Source organism: Mus musculus, chromosome 16 (genome assembly GCF_000001635.26).
Source record: "Mus musculus strain C57BL/6J chromosome 16, GRCm38.p6 C57BL/6J".
Classification (NCBI taxonomy): domain Eukaryota; kingdom Metazoa; phylum Chordata; class Mammalia; order Rodentia; family Muridae; genus Mus; species Mus musculus.
This window is the reverse complement of record NC_000082.6, coordinates 15,566,575-15,591,932: the sequence shown is the minus strand read 5'-3', so window position 1 is coordinate 15,591,932 and position 25,358 is coordinate 15,566,575. Positions and strand designations below refer to the sequence as shown.

At 39.4% G+C, this 25,358-nt stretch overlaps 1 protein-coding gene across 3 annotated transcripts in view; it reads left to right on the top strand.

The window, feature by feature from the left end:
- Ube2v2 (ubiquitin-conjugating enzyme E2 variant 2) overlaps positions 1 to 25,358 on the top strand; it is a 43,533-nt gene that overhangs the window by 2,586 nt on the left and 15,589 nt on the right. For 2 of the 3 annotated variants that reach the window (NM_023585.4, XM_011246011.2), the window contains exons 2-3: positions 10,726 to 10,874; positions 14,793 to 14,918. In NM_023585.4, coding sequence (NP_076074.2) covers positions 10,726 to 10,874; positions 14,793 to 14,918 — 275 coding nt within the window. The remainder of the gene's footprint in view (positions 1 to 10,725; positions 10,875 to 14,792; positions 14,919 to 25,358) is intronic. The other variant, NM_001159351.1, reaches the window with a different exon arrangement.

Genomic DNA, 25,358 nt, shown 5'->3' with positions numbered 1-25,358 from the left:
TTTTCAGAAGTGGTCATAGTTGTGTATGTTAGAAAGACTAGTGTTGGGGCTGCAGATGGCTCACTGGTTAAGAGCACTGGCTGTTCTTCCAGAGGTCCTGAGTTCAATTCCCAGTAACCACAAGGTGACTTGCAACCATCAGTTATGGAATCCACTGCTCTCTTCTGGTGTATCTGGAGATATCTACAGTGTACTCACATATATAAAATAAATAATCCTTTTTTTTAAAAGATGTATAGAAAGACTACTGTGATAGTATTCTGATTTCCTGCTGCTCTAGATGGCTATGCTCTGTAGGCCTGCCACTTAATTACCAGTTCTTGTTTTCTTATGTGTATACGTATACATACACATATACATATACATACATACATACATACATACATACATACATATACATACACATACACACACACACACACACACACACATATGCCAGTGCTCACAAGCAGTACTGGAGACAGTGGCTTGGGCCTCAGAACTAATTGATGGAAAAGTTGAACTTCAGTGTATTTTCTTCCTCAAACTTCCACTGCTGGCTTAGTAGATTTTGTTGTTCTTGATATACATATGTTCTTGGTAAACTCTTGTACTATGAACACATAATACAGCCTCATCATATAAACAGTCCTTTCTCTACAGAGTAGTTTGGGGAAGTAAAAATGGCTATGAAACTTGTTCAAAGCAATTACTTAAATGAAAAAGTTATTCTAGATCTTTGAAAATTTCAAGACATTAAAGGCCCTAGAAAGGTGAAAAAAATAGTAAAATTATTAATTGGCATAACAAGCATAGTAAGGACATTACAGTTTTTCTCTTCTTTTCTCTTCTTTTTTTTTCTCTTTTTTTTCTTCTTTTCTTTTTGTTTTTCGAGACAGGGTTTCTCTGTATAGCCCTGGCTATCCTGGAACTCACTCTGTAGACCAGGTTGGCCTCAAACTCAGAAATCTGCCTGCCTCTGCCTCCCGAGTGCTGGGATTAAAGGAGTGTGCCACCATGTCTGGCTTTCTTTTTACTTTTTACTTTGCCTAACCATTCCTTGAGTTTATGGTTCTCCTGCCTAAGCCTTCCAAATAGCAGGGGTTACAGGTATGTAGCATGAGGCCTATCTGAAATCGTTCTTTCCTTACAACCATTGTTTCCATTTGTGTTGATGAAGTTGCCAGGGAGGCGGAGGTAGGAGAATCTGGAGCTCAAGGCCATCCTCTGCTACATAGCCATTTATTTATTTATTTATTTATTTTTGTTTTTCTTTTTTCCTCCAGTCCATAAAATACATGTGGGGACCTGAATTAAGATCTCCAGAACCTACATAAAGCTAGGGAATGCAGGTGATGTCCATCTGTAACCCAGTGCATGGCATGGTGTGGCCAAGACAGGTAGATTTTAGAGCCCATTGACCAACCACACTAACCAATCACTAAGCTCCAAGTTCAGTCGGAAGCACTTTCTCAAAAAGTGAAGACATTTGATATTGACCTCTGGCCTTCACATACACATATGTACTTTCTGTAATGATAGCACAAGCTTGGCTTGTGTGTTATTTACACTGCTTACAGAAATCCATGTAGATGGGAACCATTCATAGCAAGGGCTACGTAACGATGGAAACATTCACTTAATTATTTTGGGAACTGTGTAACATAAAACTTACAGGTAAATGGAAACCATGTTGACTAGAATAATAATATTTGTTGTTTGAGAACTACTGTGAACTAAGTGGAACTATATGGAAGATGAGCTGTCAGGACCAGGTTTGGGAGTAGGTTTATAGAATGTAGTTCTTTTGTGTGAGAATAAATGTTATTTTCAGTTTAAGTTGGGACTTAGCAAATATTCAAACTATAGAAGAGAAATCTTCTTGTCATCCGTAAGGTTTTTGAAATAATAGTTGTAATAGTATAATGCAGATCTGTCTTTTGAGCCAAGTTGAGATGTAAACTATTTACAGTTTACTGGAGTTTGGTGTGTTTAGAGGTGTGTGAAGTAGCAGAAGGTTAAAAGAAAAGGGCCAGTCAGATGCCGATTTATTGATTTATTTAGTGCTTTAACTTAAACACTGCTTGTATTGGCTATTTATCATTCATGACTTCACTTGCTACTCAAAACAATGGGTCATTGCCCTTAACAGCTTGCTGACAGCCACATAACCTTCTGTAAAACCTTGCTTGCTTTTCTCACCCTACCCTGAGGTTTCAGAGCATAAGATAAAATGTGAGCTGGTCCTGAGATTGAGGCCTTCCAGGAGCTGTCCTGACTCTGATCCATCGCTGACATCTCCTCCACTCTCCTTGGTGTCAGAGTGCTTTTTCCAGAATGTGTCCCCAATGTGAATGGTTCCTTCCTTCCTTCCTTCCTTCCTTCCTTCCTTCCTTCCTTCCTTCCTTCCTTTTGTTTTGTGAGACAGGGTTTCTCTGTGTAGCCCTGGCTGTCCTGGAACTCACTCTGTAGACCAGGCTGGCCTCCAACTCAGAAATCTGCCTGCCTCTGCCTCCCAATTGGTGAGATTAAAGGCGTGCACCACCATGCCTGGCTCGTGAATGGTTTCTTAGGAAGTAAATCTAATCACACTAGCACTTTCCTACTTCCTCCAGTGTCCAGCAGCTTCCAGATTACTTTTTGACTTTTCATGTGTGAAATCATGCTCTTCTTTATGTTCTTTTTTTTTTTTTTTAATGTCTGTATAGTCACCTTTTTCACTCTGTTATGGCTTGAATATGAATACCCTTGTCAAAGGCTCATGAGTTAATAAAGGCTTGATGGTTGTTTGGCAGATCCAGTCATTGAGAGTTGATTGACTTTGATGTAATCAATGGGTTAATCCATTGATGTATTTATAATTTAGTGACATTTGGGTAGGAGTGGAAAGTAGGAGATAAAGCCTTCTTGTATGTGGCCTTTTTCTCTCTGGTTTTGTGCTTCCCTCTACCCACAGCTCTAAAACAATTGGGGACACCCGAGGAAGGACTGTAATTCCTGAACTGCCCTTAAGTTGTTGAGGTGGTTTGTTACAGTGATGGGAAACCTTATGCATTGTATATGTGCTGAAAAGCCATCTGTGTACATGAATACTTTTATACTGTTTTATGATCAAAGAAATGTGGTATATTGGGCTGGTGAGATGGCTCAGTGGGTAGGTGCACCCGACTGTTCTTCCGAAGGTCCAGAGTTCAAATCCCAGCAACCACATGGTGGCTCACAGCCATCTGTAACAAGATCTGACGCCCTCTTCTGGAGTGTCTGAAGACAGCTACAGTGTACTTACATATAGTAAATAAATAAATCTTAAAAAAAAAAAAGAAATGTGGTATATCTTTACCACAATTGTTTTTATTTGTCCATTCACCTGTTGCTGGACATAAACTTTTTTAAATTGGCTACTTTTTAAAATTTCTTTCAGCGTTGGGAATAAGGCTGCTGTGAACATTTGTGTCTGCTCTAAAATATGCTTTTAAAAGGTAGAAACCAGGAAGTGACTTGCTTGGGAATAGTGATGACTGTGCTTAATTGTCGGGAGCTGCTGTTGTGCTCTTCCAGAGGGGACTGCAGGCTTAGCAGCAGTGCCTGCCTGATGATCCTTCTCCACGCGCTCAACAATGCCTCTGACTTTTGGTTTTAGCCATCCTGTGTATGGGATGCATGGGATCTTACTGCTTTGTTTGTTTGAGATTCAAGGTCTGATCATTTATTTCTTACTCTGTTTTTTTTTTTTTTTTTTTTTTCTGAGACAGGGTTTCTCTGTGTTGCCTTGGCTGTCCTGGAACTCACTCTGTAGACCAGGCTGGCCTCAAACCCAGAAATTGCCTGCCTCTACCTACCAAATGCTGGGATTAAAGGCGTGGGCCACCACCACTTAAAGACTTAACTGAGCTCAGAATTAGAAGACTGTAGTGAGGACTGCCTGTGTCTCTTGGCAATTGTTCCTGGAGCGTTCCTTTGGCTTCTTTAATCTCTTTGCCAAAAATTTAGCATATTCTTCAGCCCCTCCCTTACTTTTATCAGTGCATTGTTTCTTTAGAGCAGTGTGTAAACTTGAGTGTTGTAGGACATGTGGCGTAATCTCGGGTGCTTTGCTTCCAGGCTGTTTATTTTCTTTGTTTGCAGGCTTCCTAACAACATATTGGTAGGCATTGTCTTCTTTACAGAGACTGAAAAGTTTTCAGCTTTGTTAGCTCTTTTGGGCCCCACCTAAGGCATAGTAATGTCTGTCATCCCAGGAATCAATATCGATCTCCCCTACTCCCCAAGATAACCAAGTTGAGAACACCCATCAATTGGCGTCCACACTGCATCTGTGAACAGCCTTGTGCTTCCTCTCCAGCTCTCCTTGGTCCAGGACAAGCATGTTCCTCTCTCAGCAGCAGGCACATTCTGCTGTTGGTCAGGACACCTTGCTTCATGGGGAAACCAAATCACTCCTAATACTGATTTGGACCAAATAACCCTTGCACTCTTCACCTAGAACATGAGCAGGTACTTCTGGTGGCTGTGGACTTTTTACAAAGTATGAAGCTTGTATTCATTATTCTCTTCTGACCTTGCATGGCTGGGAAGAAGATACTCATTTTCTTCTTCTTCTTCTTCTTCTTCCTTTTTTTTTTTTTTTTTTTTTTTTTTCCTGAGACAGGGTTTCTCTGTGTAGCCCTGGCTATCCTGGAATTCACTTTGTAGACCAGGCTGGCCTTGAACTCAGAATTTCTGCCTCCCAAGTGCAGGGATTAAAAACACTGCCCAGCTGAAATATTTTTAAGCATTTATTAATTCTTACATATATATATATGTGTGTGTGTGTGTGTGTGTGTGTATGTGTGTCTGTCTGTCTGTCTATTTGTATCACAACATGAATGTGGAGGTCAGAGGATAACTTGTGGGGAGTTGTATTGTTTCCTTCTATTATGTGGAGTTTAGGGATTAAACTTGTGTGGCATGCTTGATGGCAAGCACCTTTATCTACTGAGCCATTTTGCCAGTTAGTCTTGAACTCTCAACCCTCTGGGCTTTACTTATCAAATGCTGGAATTATAGGCATGTGTCACTGTGGTCAATTCTTTGACTATGCTAAAAATTGGGCTGCTTTTATTGTTTTTAATCTGGTTGGCGAAGTTCTTTATTCTAGACAGAAACTCTCAGATAATAACCTTTGCAAGTGTTTTTCCTATCTTTGTCACTTGCTTTCACTTCTGGTACATAGATATAGTAATAGCAGAACAACTTTATTACATTTAAAAGCTCAGTAATCACTGTGCCTTTTTATGCTTCTGAGGCTTATCTCAGTTTCTACTGCTGTTTCTAAGTCTGCCTTTCAGAAGCCCACTGGGCCAGCTACATATGTCAGAGCTTAGCTTTCTGAACCCTGTTGCTGTTCTTGTTTTCCTCCTGTTGCTAGCTCGTACTCACGAGTACGTTTCTCTTGTCTTTGTCCTCTGCCCGCACCACCTAGTGCACTCTACTTTACCTGGCAGCAGGTGAGTCTAGGTATTGCTTCTGTCCCTCCGAGGACTCAGGCTTTTGAGCTCTTGAGTACTTTTTGCCATTCTTAGGCCAGGGTCATCCTTTGCCTCTATTGTCTTGCTTCAGGGGATGAAGATGTTACTGTGCTCATTCCTCCCTGTCAATGTGTTTATCATCCTCATTCTCTCTGGGGTGGGGTGTCATCTTTAAAGTCCCGTGTAGTCACTGGTTTTTAATAGGTGCTTTATGGCCTAGCTTGCTCTTCATTTTCTAATTGAATGATTGTGCATGATTATTACCATGTGACAGAGTGGCAGAAGTCTGATTTCACCTTAAGATTTGAAAGTGTGGCTTATGTTAAAAACAGCAATATAGCTAATAATCAGGCATGTTGCAAGCCATCTACTCTCTGGACATACTGTAATTTGCCATAGGTCTTTCAGTATAGTGACTGAAATGTTACTTACAAGTACAAACAGTGCATAGATTGGTATACTGTTACTGTGCTGGTGTCATATACCCAGATTACAAGCTGCCATTTACTAAACAGTACCGACAAGAGGCAATTATTTCCTCATTTATTTGGAATAGCTGTTTTTTGTTTCATATAGTCATCTGATTATGGAAGATAATTACAATTTCTGGATTATCTAGAAGAGCAGTTATAACCAGTCAGTTATAGTTTTTGTTCAAAGACCTCACATCTATATCTTTTAAAGGATGTATAATTCCTAATTTTACTCAGAACTTAGAACAGGAGAAGCCAAAGTGTCTTATCACTTGCCTGTACCCCTACATTATTCTAAGGAAAGCGCCCTTCATAGTTCTACAATAAGCACTGTTGGGTGCTTTACTGGAGCATGCTAATCCACTGCTATGTTCTTCCTTGAGCTTGTCTATTTCACATCTGTAGCATACAGACAATTTGGGTCTTCATATATGAATAAATCCACTACCTGATTTTGTCATTGAGTTTTAAGCTCTTAGGGAGAAGCATTTTGTCTTAGTGTTCAATCTCAGCTGCACTTGGTTTAGGTTGGTGCACAAATATTGGGAGAAGAAAAAAGTATTTGCTGTAAGTTCAACAGGTTTATAACTAGGTACCTATTTTATTGTCATAATTTCCTGTGGTATTGACTCTATGTCAGTGACTTAATGAGAAAATAAATTGCTCAAGTATAATCTTATATGGTGATATTTCACTGCTTTTAATTTGCCATTCTTAAGTGAAAGTATCCTAAAAGCTTGTTATGTTCAAATTCATTAACATAATGGAGGCTTATTTCCTCTTTTATCTAGTGGTATTAATATATAACAAATAGATTTGTGAATGAATAGTTCATATACCTTTAGGGTACTATGGATAGAGATGGTCAGAATCCTTGTGGCTGTCATAAATAATAACAGCTGTGTGATTAGATCTTTTTTAAAAGATTGTTTTATTTATTTACATTCCAAATTTTCCCCTCTTCTTGGTCCCCCTCCAGGAAGAAGTTCATCACTCCCTTCCCTCTGCCTCTGAGAAGGTGCTCCCCAATCTCCCCTCCTAACCTCCTACCCCTACTCCACAACCCCTGCAACCTCCTTCACTGGGGCATCAAGTCTCTACAGGAATAGGTGCAGTGTGATTAACTCTTAATACATTGTCCATACCATAGTCTAATGTACTTTGCAAGTCATCTAAGTTGGAGGTCCTTTGACTTGTACTTGAAGTTATAGTTCAGATGCTTCAAATGTTCAAAGACTGATTTGAAGTTTGATTTTTCATTTTGTCTAGTTCAATTCTAAGTCACATTTCAGTGTCTGGCATTTGTCTTAGAGTTGATTATACTTTATGTGGAGTCTTATGTAGTTGATGCCATTTTAGATATATAAAGATTAATAAACATATTAAGAGGTACTCTTTGGAGTGAGCATGGGCTGGACCTAAGCCCCCTGCACATTTGTAGCAGATTTGCAGCTTGGACTTCATATGGATTCCCCAACAACTGGAGCGAGGGCTGTCCCTGAATCTGTTGCTTGCCTGCCAGTGGATCCTCTTCCCCTAACTGGGCTGCCTTGTCTGGCATCAGTGGGAGAGGATGAACCTAGTCCTGCAGTGACTTGGTGCTGGCCTGAGGAGTGGGGAATGGGGCTTGGGGTGGTGGTGCCCCACCTTCTTTGAGGATGGGGAGGGAGGAATGAGGGGAGGACCTGCATGAGGGGTTCCGGGAAGAGGTAGGACTGATATTGGGATATAAAGTGAATACATTTTAAAAAGGTACTCATTGGGGTGAGTGTGTTAGGAATGTATTAGATTTAAAATACTGTATTGGGCTGGAGAGATGGCTCAGTGGTTAAGAGCGCTGACTGCTCTTCTGAAGGTCATGAGTTCAAATCCCAGCAACCATATGATGGCTCACAACCATCCCTAATGAGATCTGATGTCCTCTTCTGGGGTGTCTGAAGATAGCTACAGAGAGGGAGTGGGGCTGGAGTGAGGAAAAAAAGCCTGAAGACAGCTACAGTGTACTTACATATAATAAATAAATGTTTAAAAAAATACTGTATTAAAAAATGTTTCTCTTCTCATTTGTGAATGAAACTTGTTTTTTTTTTTTTTTTTTTTTTTTAAAGATTTATTTATTTATTATATGTAAGTACACTGTAGCTGTCTTCAGACACACCAGAAGAGGGAATCAGATCTTGTTACAGATGGTTGTGAGCCACCATGTGGTTGCTGGGATTTGAACTAAGGACCTTTGGAAGAGCAGTCGGGTGCTCTTACCTGCTGAGCCATCTCACCAGCCCCCGAAACTTGTTATCAATTTAAAATAGTGAGTTCCAGACTAGCCAGAGCTATATAGTGAAACCCTGTTTCAAAAGAAAGGAAAATAAAACAAAGTAAGTATATTGTATATTTTAAATGTTAGATATGTCTTTGAAATACTTATTTTAGAAATTAAAATTAAATTGCTGTTCTGGTGAGTCTTCATTTTATCAAGATAATCTTACTTGCTGTTTATTCTCTGAGAATTAATCTGAATAAAATTTACTATTAAACTAGTATTTGTATAAATTATGTCTATAGATGATGGCTGCAATTTTTTTTTATTGGGTATTTTCTTTATTTACATTTCAAATGTTATCTTCTTTCCTGGTTTCCCCTCTGCAACCCCCCTATCCCATCCCCCCTCCCCATGCTTCTATGAGGGTGTTCCCCCACCCACCTACCCACTTCGACCTCCCTGCCCTGGCATTCCCCTACACTGGGGCATGGGGCTTTACAGGACTAAGGGCCTCTCCTCCTATTTATGCCCGACAGAGCCATCCACTGCTACATATGCAACTGGAGCCATGGATCCCTCCATGTGTACTCTTTGGTTGGTGGTCCAGTCCCTGGGAGCTCCAGGGGGGTCTAGCTGGTTGACACTGTTGCTCCCCCCATGGAGCTGCAATCCCCCTCAGCTCCTTCAGTCCCTTCTCTAACTCCTCCATTGGGGACCACGTGCTAAGTCCAATGGTTGCTTGTGAGCATCTGCCTCTGCATTTGTTAGGCTCTGGCAGAGCTTCTCAGGAGACAGCTGTATCAGGCTCCTGTCAGCAAGCACTTCTTGGCATCCACAATAGTGTCTGGGATTGGTGACTATATGGATGGGATGGATCCCCAGGTGGGGAGTCTCTGGATATCCTTTCCTTCAGTCTCTACTTCACACTTTGTCTCCGTTATTTCCTCCCGTGAGTATTTTGTTCCTCTTAAGAAGGATTAAAGCATCCACACTTTGCTCTTCCTTCTTGAGCTTCATGTGGTCTGTGAATTGTATCTTGGGTATTCTGAGGTTTTGGGCTACTATCTACTTATCAGTGAGTGCATACCATGTGTGTCCTTTTGTGACTGGATTATCTCACTCAGGATATTTTCTAGTTCCATCTATTTGCCTGCAAATTTCATGAGTTCATTGTTTTTAATAGCTGAGTAGTTCTCCATTGTGTAAATGTATCACATTTCTGTATCCATTCCTCTGTTGAAGAACATGTGGGTTCTTTCCAGTTTCTGAATGGCTGTAGTTTAATTGCAAAGTTTTTGTTTTCTGTAGCTTAACAGGATTGGGAGTATAGTTTAGTGGTAGAATGGTTGGAGTGCTTGAGGCCCTAGGTAGGGTTGAATGATGGAGATCTCTGTAGAGCTCCTTTGATCTGGGTCAGGAGCCCTCAGTATTCTAGAAAACCTTACCTTTTGTTGCATTTCTAAAATTGAATGAAATTCTCATAAAAAATTATTGGTGTGTGTATATTCATTTGCTAGTTGAACTGTCTGGTTTTTCCATTAATTATATGTCCATGGCTAAGAGCCTCAGCTATGGGAAGATGTTCATTTTATGCTAATTTTCTCACAGATTAATATATGTATAAAGCTGATTGAGTAGGAATTTATATACATGCGCAGAACTCTTGGTTATGTTTGACACAATGCTTTCTATGGCATTTTCATCAAAAATCTGTATTTACATATATATGTATATACACAGTATATGTGTTATGTATTTATACACACACACACACACACACACACACACACACACACATACACATTATATATTTTTTCTAAGACAGGGTTTCTCTGAGTAGACCTGAGTAGACCAGACTGGCCTCAAACTCAGAGATCCACCTGCCTCTGCCTCCTGAGTGCTGGGATTAAAGGCATGCACCACCACCATCCAGCTAAAACTATAATTTTAAACAGTATATTTTGATCATATCCTTTCTTCTCCCTAAACCTTTCTTATATTCCCCTATCCCCCACCTGTTGTCATATTCTTTCCCTCTCTGCCTTTCAGTTTCTCTGTGTGTGTGTGTCAAAAAGAAAATTAAAAACCAAAAAAAAAAAAAAAAAAGTTTGTGTTGGCCTACTACTCCTAGGCATGACGCCGACCCTGGAGTGTGATTTATAGATCCAGTGATACTACAGCAGAGAGAACTGACACTTAGGAACTCACAGAGACTATGATAGCATGTTTAGGTTCAAACCAGACAAAATTCCAGCATTGAGAAGGAGACGTGGACACAAAGTCCCACGTATCCAAGAAGGTATTTACAGTTGACACCTGCTGGCATTTTCATTTTGAGAGGTTGTTGCTGAGTCAGATATTTCCTGAGGCATAATTCTTTCTTGAGGGAAGTTTGCCTTTGGGTGAAATAATTTGTGAAAATTAATTTTCAAAAGGCTTAATTTAAACGTTCATCTTTTAATAATTATGAGTTTTTTTATATTGACATTGACATTCTTTTGTATAGGAGTTAAAGTTCCTCGTAATTTTCGCTTGTTGGAAGAACTTGAAGAAGGACAAAAAGGAGTAGGTGATGGTACTGTTAGCTGGGGCCTTGAAGATGATGAAGACATGACACTTACAAGGTGGACAGGCATGATTATTGGGCCACCAAGGGTCAGTATACATGTTCAAAGTATACATGTTTAATGTTAATAGTTATTGTTTATTGATATTAAAAGCAACTATGATAACTTTTGACAGGAAGAATCCCTTCATTTTTATGAATCGTATGTACATTTATTAATTGATGCCTCCTGTTGGAAGTGTATAAGCTTGGTTATCAAGAGGACTGGGGTAAAGTGGCATGGTTGTTGTCCCTAAAGTGTTTGTGTTTTAGTAAAAAAGAAAAACATTCAAGTGTTAGGTTCTACTATGGCTGAGCAAGTTCACCGCGTTTCTTCTGCCTGGAGTAAATCTAGGCAAGCTGAGCGTAGGAGTGGCTTTGGAATGGCCGTCAAGGACTACTGACTGGCTGGTAGGACTTTCAAAGGTGGAGCTGGGGATAGGAAACATTCCATATCGGAGATGAAGAAAAGTATGGAAGTGGAGGGGCTATATGGGGGAGTGTGTTGCATGTTACTGCTCTCTTATGTGACTGAAGATCTCTAAATTGACGTGCAGTGATTACACATTGCTGTAACACTAACAGGCCTGGGGTACTTAGTGCCTTAGTTTATAAAATAAAGTAGCAAGTAAGACACTTACAGACATAGTGGTAGAACATGTGAAATTAGTACGCATACAACATGGGTTTTTTAGCAACAACAAAACAAAATAAGATCCTTTTTTTTTTTTTTTAACCCCCTCTTTGAGACAGGGTGTCTGTGTAGCCCTGGCTGTCCTAGGACTCATTCTAGACCTGGCTTCCTTTGAACTCACAGAGATATGTTGCCTCTGCCTCCTAAGTGCTGATACTAAAGGGGTGCATCACCACTGACTGGCTAAGATTCTTAAATATTTTCTAGTATTGCTGTTGCTCTTTTGTGCATTTGTTTTTGTCTTTCTCAGGTTTATTTGAGGTTTTTTGTTCTGTTTTATGTATTTCTTTTTCTTATATGGAGAAACTTTTTTTTCTACTGTGCATTTATTCAGTGGTCTTATGCAGTGCATTGAAATAGGTATTTTTTAATGTTTGTGACTTGTGACATCTCGGAGAGATTTGTTTCCTTGTGCTTGTGATACTTGGGATTGAACCTAAGGCATTGTATATATTGGACAAGGTTTCTACTACTGAGCTGCATCCCCAGACTCTTTGACTTTCCCTGAGAAACAATCTCTGAATCCTCCAGGCTAGCTGTGAACTTGCTGTGTAGGCTAGGCAAATTTTGTACCTTAATCATGCTAGTTTAGATTTCTGAGTCGTTTAGGATTATTGTCTCTGCCATGGGGTCCAATTTTTCTTATTTTCTGATGAAAGAATTTTACCTGTTCTGTTCCAGTTTAGATTTTTTCCTGGTTATTAAAAAAAATGTTTCATCTAATTAGCAATGTTAGATTGAGGAAGGATGTTTTATGGTGTTGGCTGGGGTTCCCTTTGTAGTCCTTTTAGACCAAGTCTGCTAAGAGGCCACAGCTCGTGGACTTTATGTACACTCTTAAAAGTCTTCTCCTGCTCCAATTCTTCCATAAGACATTTTAGAATGCAGATATAAGATTGATAGTTAAAAGACTTTGTAACTTGGTATTTGTGATGAAAACTTTGATTTTTTTTTCATTGCTTGTAACCATTATTATGATAGTCTAGCTAAAATAAAAGCAAGTGTGTGTGCTTTTTTAAACATTTTGGTATAGAATGGCTTGAAGATTTAAGTCAAAACTTGGTAAAATATAAATGTGTAATTATTATATTTTAGATTTATTTGTTTCATTAATATGAGTACACTGTCACTCTCTTCAGACAAACCAGAAGAGGGCATTGGATCCCATTACAGATAGCTGTGAGCCACCATGTGGTTGCTGGGAACTCAGGACCTCTGGAAGAGCAGTCAGTGCTCTTAACAACTGAGCCATCTCCTCAGCTCTAAATTTGAAATTATTTAGGTTGGGTTTTTCTCTAGCCCGTGCTCTCAGTATCTGAAGAATGTGTCTGAGCTATCAGTAGTCTTGCAGGCAGATTATTAGCAACGTTTCCAGTGGGAAAGAACTGCTATAGTCTCTACTTTATTTCTCATCCATTTGGGTCCCATTAGGACTCCTAAGCTACTTGCATTTCCTGGTGTCATACCATGTCTCGGCCTTGTCCAGTTGGAGTTGAAGGCTATTTCTGTAGCTTCTGTCTCCGAACTCACCGAGGCACAGGCACATTGATGCCATGGACCTTCTTGTGGGACTTTGCATTGGAGCTGTAAGGGAGGAAGAATACTACCTTATCTTCACCTTACAAGGTTTATGTCTGAGGTGTATAATACTCACTTATTTTATTAGAGATTTACGTGACAAGGTAGGCTTTACAATGAAGATCAAGAGAATTTTACACTGGTTGGTTGAGAGTGTACAATCTGGCATATGCTTGCACAGAGAGCCTGATCCAATAGTACTAAACGGGGGAGAAGCATTGAACAAGGCCTGTTAGGTTCTTCTGTATCCCTGTCTTTTCAGAAATGAAAATTTTCCTTGTTTCTGGCTGTAGGATATGAGGTGATGGCCTACATTAGGGCATGCCTGCCAGGTTTTATGACCTGATTCAGAGAAGAGGAGAAGGACCTGCTTCTGTTAATTTTGTGTTTGCTTTTTGGGTAGTAGAATCTTGCTAGCAGCCCAGGCTGGCTTGAGGCTTGGAAGTAATCCTCTTGCCGCAGCCTCTCTAATGCTTGGATTATAGTCATTCCACCATGTCTAGTGTTTTTTTTTTTTTTGTTGTTGTTTTTATTTTTCCTTCTTTTTAAGTAATTTATTTAATTTGGTCTCCATTCAAATTGGAAAATCACGAAAAAAGATTCTCTCTTGAGAACTGTTTGATTTTATTCATTTTTGTATAGCACCAAATTGCTGGGGATACTGACTGTTTGCTGTTAAATTTGGGTGAGTTTTATAGAGCTCTTTCAAGATAGTAAAGTTTTGTTAATATGTACCAATCTGTTTCATACATTTCATATTACAGTAGTTTAATATTACAAATCTGAAGTCTCCTTGAGTAGCTTTTATTTATCAAAACTGAATGCTTGAGTTGGCTTGTTTTCTCCCAAGTTTAATACAGATATCAGTAGGTATTAAATTTGTTCCTTTCACTTCTGTAATTTCATGTTTTACTACTATACTATTAAGTGAACAAAAAATATAATGAGAAAGAAAAGCTAATTATATCATGAGAATAAGACCTGAATAGTCTTGAAGTGTAAGTTATAGCTTAAAATTCCTGTTTATAAAATAGCAGTATTAGCTAAACTCCATTAATTAGAAACAATGTTTGAAAATAATGTATAAATGTATCATATACATTAACTCAGATAATGGGGTTAATAACTACAGAGTTCATTAATAATATAAGTAATGGAAAATAGGCAATTGTTTTGCTGTTGTAAGATGGCATGCCATGATTTTCCTTTTGCTAGAATTGCCTGCTCATCTCTGAAAAGTGAACCATAACTTTTTATTTAGCAATCCATATGAGAATAAAAAGAAACATTGTTGTATTACTGAGATAATAGAAACAAATGGGATTGTTTTGGAAGGGGAAAACCTTTATGTATGTGAGATGAAGCCACCTACTTGTCTTTTTATTCCCTTTTTAATAAAGTGAAATCTAAATTTAAGTTGTTTTTTTTTTAATTTGTTATAGGCACCATTTGTGTCACAAGAGTAAATTTGATTATTCCAATTTCACTTTATAGGATTGTTTTAGTTTCATACTATACTTTAAGTATGCTTGGTACTATATAGTTCAACTATATAGTTCAAATAACTTGTATAAAATTCATACACAATCACAAGCAACATAAAGAGTATATTCATACTGTATTTTTCTTTATTAACAGTTGGGCAGTATTTTAGTTTTGTCATTATGATTATCCCTTCTTTTCCCCACCCTTCCAGACAAACTATGAAAACAGAATATATAGCCTGAAAGTAGAATGTGGATCTAAATACCCAGAAGCTCCTCCATCAGTTAGATTTGTAACAAAAATTAATATGAATGGGATCAATAATTCCAGTGGAATGGTAAGTTATGATAATAATTTTATTTTATCTGGGTTTTAAAGTTTTGTTCAGCTGAAAGACTAAAGAATTTGTCACTCAGAAGGTAGAAGCAGGATGATTGGGATTTGAGGCCAGCTGCATAGTTGGCCCTGACACAAAAAAGATAGATTGTCTTAGGTTGTTTTTTATTGTCTTCCCCTCCTCTCACCCTCTTCAAGATGATGCACTGTAGCCAACTCCATGCTAGCCTTGAACCTGACCCAATCCCTCTGCTTCAGCCTTCTGAGTGCCAGGAATATAGGCATTAAACCACCATTAAGCCTATCCTTAAAGTCTTCAGGTGTCTACAAGTTATGGTAATACTTTTCTTAGAATTTTATTAACTGCATCAATAATTTTAGTTCTTTTCCATGGGCAGTGGTGGTGCATGCCTTTTTAATCCCGGCATTTGGGAAGCAGAGGCCAGTGGATCTCTTATTCTGAGGCCAGCCTGGTCTTCAGAGTGAGTTCCACAACAGCCAGGGCCACACAGAGAAACCCTGTCTTGAGCCCCCCCCCCCCCAACACACACACAAAAGAGAAAATTATTTTTTAGAGTTAAGGTACTTTTTGAGATTAAAAGGATGAATATTCATAAAGGGTATTTTTTCTTTGAGGAACAAGTGTGTCTGAATACTCAAGACTGAGCATGGTTAACACATTAAAACAGATAACAAAAGAATAAGCTGAAGTTCTAATGTGAATAGATTGTTGCTCGGGTTCATTGGACTGTGGACTCATGCTCTTAAGGTGTCACGCTGAGAGCAGACTCAATGCAGGGTCCATGTTAGGGAATATGGTAGGATGGATGGACTTTATCCCTACTAGGAAGTGAGCCTGTCTACACTCTTGACTTTGTATATTCTCGTTTACCTCATCTCTCTCTGTGCTCCCTCTCCTTATCATTACTCTCATGCTGCTGATACTTTATGTAGCTACACATCCGTTTTCCCTCCTGTTCTCTCTTCTTGTATTATTAAAAGCCACACGTTTATGCTAATACTTACAGAAATAAAGAATAATTTGGGTGTCTGCACAAAGGAAAATGTGGGTACCCAACTCTATACCTGATAAGATTGGCTGATTGGCACAAAGGGGAAGGATTCAGGGAATATCAGTCCTTCTGGTCTACAACTACGTTTGGAGTCAGACTCGTACTGCCACTGTGCCACAAGTTCTCCTCCTTGGGGAGGAAAGGGTTTAATTTCGTTGGAGCCTTCTGGGAAACATTCATCACTGAGAGAAATTGGGGCAGGAACGCAAGGTAAGAACTGAAGCAGAGCCATGGAAGAACACTGTTTCCTCTGACTCAGCAGCTGTTCTTCCTTGCCCAGGGATGCCACTGCCCACAGCAGGGTTGGCTCTTCATCAGTTACCAATTAAGGAAATGCCCCATAGACTTGCACACAGGCCAGTTTGATGGATGCAGTTCCTCAGTTGAGGTTCCCTCTTCCAGATGTCTCTAGTCTGATTCAAGTTTACAAACACTAACCATCAAAAGTGGGTATGAAAGTTCAGGTGGGGGGCTGGTGAGATGGCTCAGTGGGTAAGAGCACCTGACTGCTCTTCCGAAGGTCCGGAGTTCAAATCCCAGCAACCACTTGGTGGCTCACAACCATCTGTAATGAGATCTGACTTCCTCTTCTGGAGTGTCTGAAGACAGCTACAGTGTGCTTACATATAATAAATAAATAAATCTTTAAAAAAAAAAACAAAGAAAGTTCAGGTGGGCTCCTATGGAAGTCAGAGTGCCTTTCTGGAATCAGTTCTCTCCTTCTCTCCACCACCAGATTAGCCACATTTCCTGCTTCCACAATCTTTACAAAGCAAATAGCCAGGATAATAACCACTATTACTTTGTTTCAACCAAAAAACAGATTTTAAAACTGAGATTGTGACTTTTTCATAAAATATCTGGCAAGAGGTTGCTGTGAAGGAGAGCATTAGGATAAAATCTAAATTGTATCATCATATTCATGCTTTAACATCTTTTGGTTTTGGCCTTAGAGGTAACTTTTCTTGAATGTAGCAGGTGTCATTACTTTACATGTTCCTGACATGTCTCACTTCATTATCATGAACATGCCAATTTGAGGTTCTTCATGTTGAACTATAAAAATTGGACTCCTTATTTTCAGTGTTTAAAATTCTATGTGCCATTTGCTGAGCAATTATATTATTTCACATTTTCACTGAAAAGTTTACTGTAATAAGTGCTAAAACTTTTTGCCTATGTGTGTGAAAGTGTGTGGGCACACTCACAAAAAAATACTAGTTCAAATTTTGAATGTATAGTGCACCTAGTCATAAAATATGGGCTATTGGTGTAGTTTTTCTATATGAGATGTGACTGACATAGCCTCTGTGGATCTGCTTTTAACAGTGCTGGCCCTAAAGCATATCCTGTGGCCCAAGGAAAGCTCCCTTTACTCTCAGCTTCACTTAGTAAAGCTCAGACAGGAAGTGGCTGATGATCTTCAGCCAACTTTGGAAACTTTGCCTTTTGATCCATGTTATTTTGTTTTAATTTTTAAACAACTTATGTTCTTCATAAAAATTTAGAAATACCAATAATGAAGGGAAAGCTTGCACACTCATCCCAGTGGTTCAGAGTGTGGCTGAATAATTAGAATATTCACGGGCCATTTGAAATTGGAACAGAGGAAATGAAGGGAAATAGAAAGAATTGGCTGTTTAAGCCACTGCACATGCAATAGCATTTCTATGCATAAAAGTTTACCAGGTGTGTGTATGGGGCATTAAGAGATTTTTATAAAGATGGGAGAGATAAAAATGTTTAATTCTGTGTTATAAACTTATAATTTTTGCAGTAAAAGCTAATATCCAATGTTTCTTACACTAGGAACTGAGCCCCTGTTCTCTCCAAGAGCAGCCAGTGCACTTCATTGCTTAGCATCTCAATTTTAAATTGAAAACAAAACAAAACATTTTTTCTACAAAGTAATCTTAATAAATACCTAGGTAGCTGAATTTAAACATAAAACTTTGGACATTTTATTTTAATATTTTATAATTTATAAAAATAAACACAGACAAAAACTATTTTCTCCTACTTTCAGATCTGAATTAACTTGTTTAAAATATGTTGGAGAAGTAGAGGGGACAGGCAGTGAGATGGCTCAGTAGCTAAAAGCACTTACTGATAATCAGAGTTTGATACCTGGAAATCACATTTAAAACCAAAAATGCCCAATGTGGTGAGCATCAGATCTGTAATCCCAGAACTCCTAAGGCTTGGTACAAAACCCCTAAAACCTAAACAACAACAGAAACCCAAACAAATCAGGAGTGAGGACTGTTGGGAAGGACAGGGACCAATGGGAAGAGGAATGGCAAACATGTTGACTGTGCTAGTTATGGAAATGAGAGGGTCTCAGCAGAAGAGTTTGAGGGTAGGAAAACAAGGAGGCAGACATGTTGGGGATTTGATGAGCAGGGTTCCTTATCCATGAGATTGCAAGTGTAACAGAATGCACTTAAGGAGGAAAAGTAATAGACAGGATCGGAAAATCATAGCAGAGTCCCTGTCCGCGGGACCAGGTGAGATCGCCATCTTGTATCCTGGGTCCCAAAGAGACCAGTCTGTACAGAAGAGCATGCAGGCTACAGAAACAACATAGCTTCTGGGACAGGGTCTCTTTTGGGGCTTCATCTTTAGCTAGGAGGCATAGCTGAGCTCCAGACCTCTGCTCACTTGCCTGCAGAGAGTACTCTGACTACTGAGACTCAGGAGAGAGTTGGACTCCCAGGAGTGCTGACAGAGACTAGCAGAATCACGGGAGAAACAAGCTCTAGCCAGAGACAGCTATAACAACTAACACCAGAGATTACCAGATGACGAAAGGCAAACGTAACATTCTTACTAATAGAAACCAAGACCACTCAGCATCATCAGAACCCAGCACTCCCTCCACAGCGAGTCCTGGATACCTCAACACACCTAAAAGGCAAGATTCGTATTGAAAATCATATCTCATGATGCTGGTAGAGGATTTTAAGAAGGACATTGAATGCCTTAAAGAGGAAGCACAAAAATCCCTTAAAGAATTATAGGAAAACACTGCTAAACAAGTAGAAGCCCTTTAAGAAGAAACACAAAAATCCCTTAAAGAGTTACAGGAAAACACAAACAGGTGATGGAATTGAACAAAACCATCCAAGACTTAAAAGGGAAGTAGAAACAATGAAGAAAACCCAAAGGGAGACAACTCTGGAGATAGAAACCCTAGAAAAGAAATGAGGAACCATAGATGCGAACATCAGCAACAGAATACAAGAGATAGAAGAGAGATTCTCAGATGCAGAAGATTCCATAGGGAACATGGACACAACAATCAAAGAAAATGCAAAATGCAAAAAGATACTAACTCAAAACATCCAGGAAATTCAGGACACAATGAGAAGACCAAACCTATGGATAATAGGCATAGATGAGAATGAAGATTTTCAACTTAAAGGGCCAGTATATATCTTTAACAAAATTATAGAAGAAAACTTCCCAAACCGAAAGAAAGAGATGCCCATGAACATACAAGAAGCCTACAGAACTCCAACTAAGCTGGACCAGAAAAGAAATTCTTCCCGACACATAATAATCAGAACAACAAATGCACTAAATAAAGATAGAATATTAAAAGCAGTAAGCAAAAAAGATCAAGTAACATATAAGGGCAGACCTATTAGAATTACACCAGACTTCTCACCAAAGCCAGAAGATCCTGGACAGATGTTATACAGATCCAAAGAGAACACAAATGCCAGCCCAGGCTACTATACCCAGCAAAACTCAATTACCATAGGTGGAGAAACTAAAGTATTCCATGTCAAAGCCAAATTCATACCGTATCTTTCCATGAATCCAGCCCTTCAAAGGATAATAACAGAAAAAAAACCAATACAAGGATGGACATAATGCCCTAGAAAAAGTAAGAAAGTAATCCTTCAACAAACCTAAAAGAAGACAGCCACAAGAACAGAACCCATCTCTAACAACAAAAATAATAGGAAGCAACAATTACTTTTCCTTAATATCTCTTAATATCAATGGACTCAATTCCTCAATAAAAAGACATAGACTAACAGACTGGCTACACAAACAGGACCCAACATTCTGCTGCTTACAGGAAACCCATCTCAGGGAAAAAGACAGACACTACCTCAGAGTGAAAGGCTGGAAAACAATTTTCCAAGCTAGTGGTCCGAAGAAACAAGCTGGAGTAACCATTCTAATATCAAATAAAATTGACTTCCAACCCAAAGTTAACAAAAAGGACAAGGAGGGGCACTTCATACTTATCAAAGGTAAAATCCTCTAAGAGGAACTCTCAATTCTGAATATCTATGCTCCAAATGCAAGGGCAGCCACATTCATTCAAGAAACTTTAATAAAGCTCAAAACACACATTGCACTTCACACAATAAGAGTGGGAGACTTCAACACCCCACTTTCATCAATGGACAGATCCTGGAAACAGAAACTAAACAGAGATACATCGAAACTAGCAGAAGTTATGAAACAAATGGATTTAACAGATATCTACAGAACATTTTATCCTAAAACAAAAGGATAAACCTTCTCAGCACCTCATGGTACCGTCTCCAAAATTGACCATATAATTGGTCACAAAACAGGCCAAATAACCCTATTAATGGAGAACAGAGCTAAACAGAATTCTCAACTGAGAAAACTCAAATGGCCAAGAAGCACCTAAAGAAATGTTCAACATCCTTAATCATCAGGAAATTGCAAATCAAAACAACCCTGAGATGCCACATCACACCAGTCAGAATGGCTAAGATCAAAAACTCAGGTGATAGCAGATCCTGTCAAGGATGTGGCGAAAGAGGAACACTTCTCCATTGTTGGTGGGATTGCAAGTTGGTACAACCACTCTGGAGATCAGTCTGGTGGTTCCTCAGAAATTTGGGCATAGTACTACTGGAAGACCCAGCAATACCTGTCCTGAGCATATACCCAGAATATGTTCCAACTTGTAATAAGGGCACATGCTCCACTATGTTCATAGCAGCTTTATTTATAATAGCCATAAACTGGAAAGAACTCAGATGTCTCTCAACAGAGGAATGCATATAGAATATGTGGTACATTTACACAATGGAGTACTACTCAGCTATTAAAAACAATTAATTTATGACATTTTTAGACAAATTGATGGATCCGGAGGATATCATATCCTGAGTGAGGTAGCCCAATCACAAAAGAACACACATGATATGCATTCACTGATAACTGGATATTAACCTACAAACTTAGACTACCCAAGATATAATTTGCAAAACACATGAAACTCAAGAAGGAAGACTAAAGGGTAGATACTTCATTCCTCCTTAGAATAGGGAACAAAATAGCCATGGACTGAGTTACGAAGATGGAAGGAAGGATCTTGCAGAGACTGCCCCACCTGGGGATCCATCCCATTTACAACCACCAAACTCAGACACTATTGCATATGCCAGCAAGATTTTGCTGACAGGACTGTGATATAGCTATCTCTTGTGAGGCTATTCCAGTGTCTGGCAAATATCGAAGTGGATGCTCACAGTCATCTATTCGATGGAACACAGGGCCCCTAAAGAAGGAACTAGAGAAAATACCGAATGAGCTAAGGGGGTCGGCAACCTCATAGAAGGATCAACAGTATAATCTAACCAGTACCCCCCAGAACTGTGTTTCTAGTTGCATATGTAGCAGAGGATGGTCTAGGTGGCCATCAGTGGGAGGAGAGGCCCTTGGTCTTGGGAAGATCATGTGCCTTAATACAGGGGAATGCCAGGGCCAGGAAGCGGGAGTGGGTGGGTTGGGGAGGAGGGTGGGGGTGGTATAGAGGACTTTCAGGATAGCCTTTGAAATGTAAATGAAGAAAATAATTAAAAAAAATAGAAAACTGTAGCAGAGGCCATTGCAAATATGGTTTGGAGTCGGAATGTGCAGCTGAGTGACTTTCTCCTGTGGAAGTTATTTCAGAGTTGGTTCCCTTTAACCTAGATCTCAGGCAAGAGAATGGTTTAGAATATTGGATAAGTCCTTAAAGTGATACATACTCCCTACAGTCATGGTTGTCCCACCTCATCTAAAGTTAGGGAAAATATTGAGGATTTTTTTTTCCAGACAGGGTTTCTCTGACTAGCTTTGGCTGTCCTAGAACTCACTTTGTAGAGTAGGCTGGCCTCGAACTCAGAAATCCACCTGCCTTTCCTTTCCAAGTGCATGTGCCACCAAGACTGAGGTTTCTTAAGTTCCCCATTGGGAATACTTGGTAAATACAAGGTAATCTCTGGCCAGAAACAAAACAAAACAAAGCTGGAAGAATAAAGCCATTGAATAGCTAAGCAATTCAGGTCCCTATTCAATTCAATTCCCTATTCAGGTCACCAGAGAAGTTTCAGTCTCTTCAAGAGACACAGTTTAAGGGGCTGGAAAGATAGATGGCTCCACAATTAAGAGACTACTCTTAGTTTTCTATTGCTCTGATCAAACACTTAGCAAAAGCCACTTAGGGAGGAAAGGGTTTATTCCAGTTTACAGTTTCACACCACAGTCTGTCACTAAGGAAGTTAGAACAGCTTCTCAAAAAGGGCATGAACCTGGAGGCAAGAACACAGTCCATCACTGAAGGAAGTCAGTGTGGGAAGCTGGAAGTAGCTAATACAGAGGCCATGGAGGAGTGCTTTTCATTGGCTTGCTTCTTTGCCTGCTTTCTTATTTCATCCAGCCAGCCCAGGGGTGGTACTACCCACATTGAATTGGACCATCCCACATCAATCAAGAAATGTCCCCCAGGTTTGCCTATAGGCCAAGCCTATGGAGGTATTTTCTAGATTAAGATACCTTCAATGATGATCTGAGCCCCTGTCAAGTTGATATAAAAATGAGCCAACATAAGCGTGCATTGTTTTTCCAGAGGACCTACTGAACAACCACCTGCCACTTAAATTCCAGGGGATTTGGTACCCTCTTCTAGACTACAAGGATACTCACACACACAAACACACACACTACTTCCCACTTTCTCACACACAAATTAAAAAGTAAAAACAAGCATTGGAGAGAAATGGCTCAGTGATTAAATTGCATTGGCTGCTCTTCCAGAGGACCAGGGTTCAATTTCTAGCACCCACATGGCAGCTCACAACTGTCTATAGCTCCAGCTCCAAATGATTTGACACCCTTACAAAGACATAAGAACAGGCAAGACACTAATGCACATGAAATAAAAATAAGTAAATCATTTTTTTTGAAGTAAAAATACATCTTATAGAAATATCTTTAATGTTTGGGAGGAGATTGGTGGTGTTTATGTGTACATGTATGTACCCAGAAGCAGAGCTTGTCATTGGTGTCATCTTTAGTTGGTCTGAACATTTTACTGAATCACGGGTTTTCTGATTTGGCTAGGTCAGTGCCCCTCATCCCTTTCTTTACCCCGATGGTGAGATACTGGTGTACACATTACTCTGCCTAGCTGCTTTGGACTTGGGTGTTAGGGCTTGAACTCAGGTCCTTGAGTTTGCACTTTACTGACTGAGCCATTTCCCCAACACAAAACCTGGCATTCTTGACTTGTGTCACAAAACAAAACAAAACAAAACACCAAAAACAAAACAAAACAAAACAACCCCCAAAAAACCCCACAAAACCCAAACAAACCACTTTCAGGATGAGTCAGTGTGCCGCAGTTTGTTAGGAAAGATTTTAGATTTTAGTGCATCAGTGTTACAGGAGGGAGGAGGACATTTAAGAATAGGATAGTTGTATATACCCAAATGGCAAGACTGTTAACCTGGTTACCTCTTTATAACCACTTTAATATATGTGGCTTTGACTTGACTCATAATCTTCATCTTACTCGCAGTTCTCTTTTCTTTTCTTTCTTTTTTTTTTTTTTTTTTATTTCTTTTAATGTTTTTTAGGTAGCCCTCTTTGGGTTTCATTACTCATCCACTTTTGCCTTCTCTTGCTCTCCATTTCCCTGTCCATTGATCCCTGTCTCTTCCAATTTTGTATTAAGATAATTCACATTGCAGGTTTTTTTTTTTCCAAAAGAAACTCTTAGTGAATATTTAAAATCTTTACTATATATTGATTGCTACATTGTTCCCAGAAAGCAGACTGCAATCTTGCAGGGTTTGTTTACTGGACACTTAGGCTTGTGTTCATCAAAACTTGACTATGTTACAAGTAAGACAGAGTACAACTCAAGTGAGAAATCTGTTCATGTTCATAGGAATTAGTGGTTAGGTTAGAGTTCCTAAACCTGCTTAGGAGAGTGGATCTGTCATGTGGTGTAGCTACCTCATGGCAAGCCTCCATGTCAACTTACCAGGTTGGAACCAGGCCACCATGCTCATCACTCTGTCCACAAGCCAGTAGCTGGCCAAGCTTATTATTATTATTTTAATGTTTTTAGGATTTTAAAATATAATGACTTACTGAATGGCTTACAAGTGGTAACCCAACAATGGCTGTCTTGTGGTAGTCCAGGGATCTGTTAGTCCAAGAAACTGGACGTCTGAACAGTCTCAATGTGATGCTAGAATCCTGGAGTATTCCTAGAAAGCTGCTGTTCTTCAGATCTATGTTGGAATCCTAAAGAAGTAGTTTCTAATACTTGCTAGCAAGAATGAGGGCAAGCAGGCAAAAACCAAAGATTTCTTCCTGTGATGTTTCTTTACCTTTGTGTTGGATATAACCAGAAAGGGTTGTACTACCATACTTCCCATTTCAAATGAGGTGGTCATGAACTGCCCTTTGTAGGTACTAGGGACCACACTCAACTCCTCTGGAAAGCAGAAGGACCTTGATGCTCTCACTCAGTTCATGATCTGGTACTGTTACCTGGATGTAGTGTGAGTTGTGTTTCTGGGGAGCACACCTAGCAATGGGATGTGTGTTGAACCGCAAGGCTTAGAGTTGTGTCAGTGTCCGTTCCACTAGCTGTGCAGAAGAGTATTTCATTGGGGGCTGGAGAGATGGTTCAGAGTTTACCAGAGGACCTTAGTTCAATTCTCAGCACCCACGTGGTAGCTCATGACCATCTATGATGGGATCTGGTGTCTTCTTCTGGCTTGCAGGCGTACACTGAAGCAGAATGCTGTATACATAAGTAAATTCATAAATCAATCTTAAAGAAAAAGTTTTTCATTAATGTACTTTCTCAAAAAACCTTTTTATTGTCATTTGGGATTTGAAGATACAAAAGCAAAAACTGATTTAATTCTTGGATATAGATGTGAGTTTACAGGGGTGGAAATAATTAAGATAAATGTATTAGATTCCAAGTTTTTTCTTGATTGATATAGATTTTGTTGTTTTGTTCTTGTTTTTGTTTGAGATGAGGTCTTGCCTTGTAATCCAGGCCCAGTTGGAACAGGTGATGTACC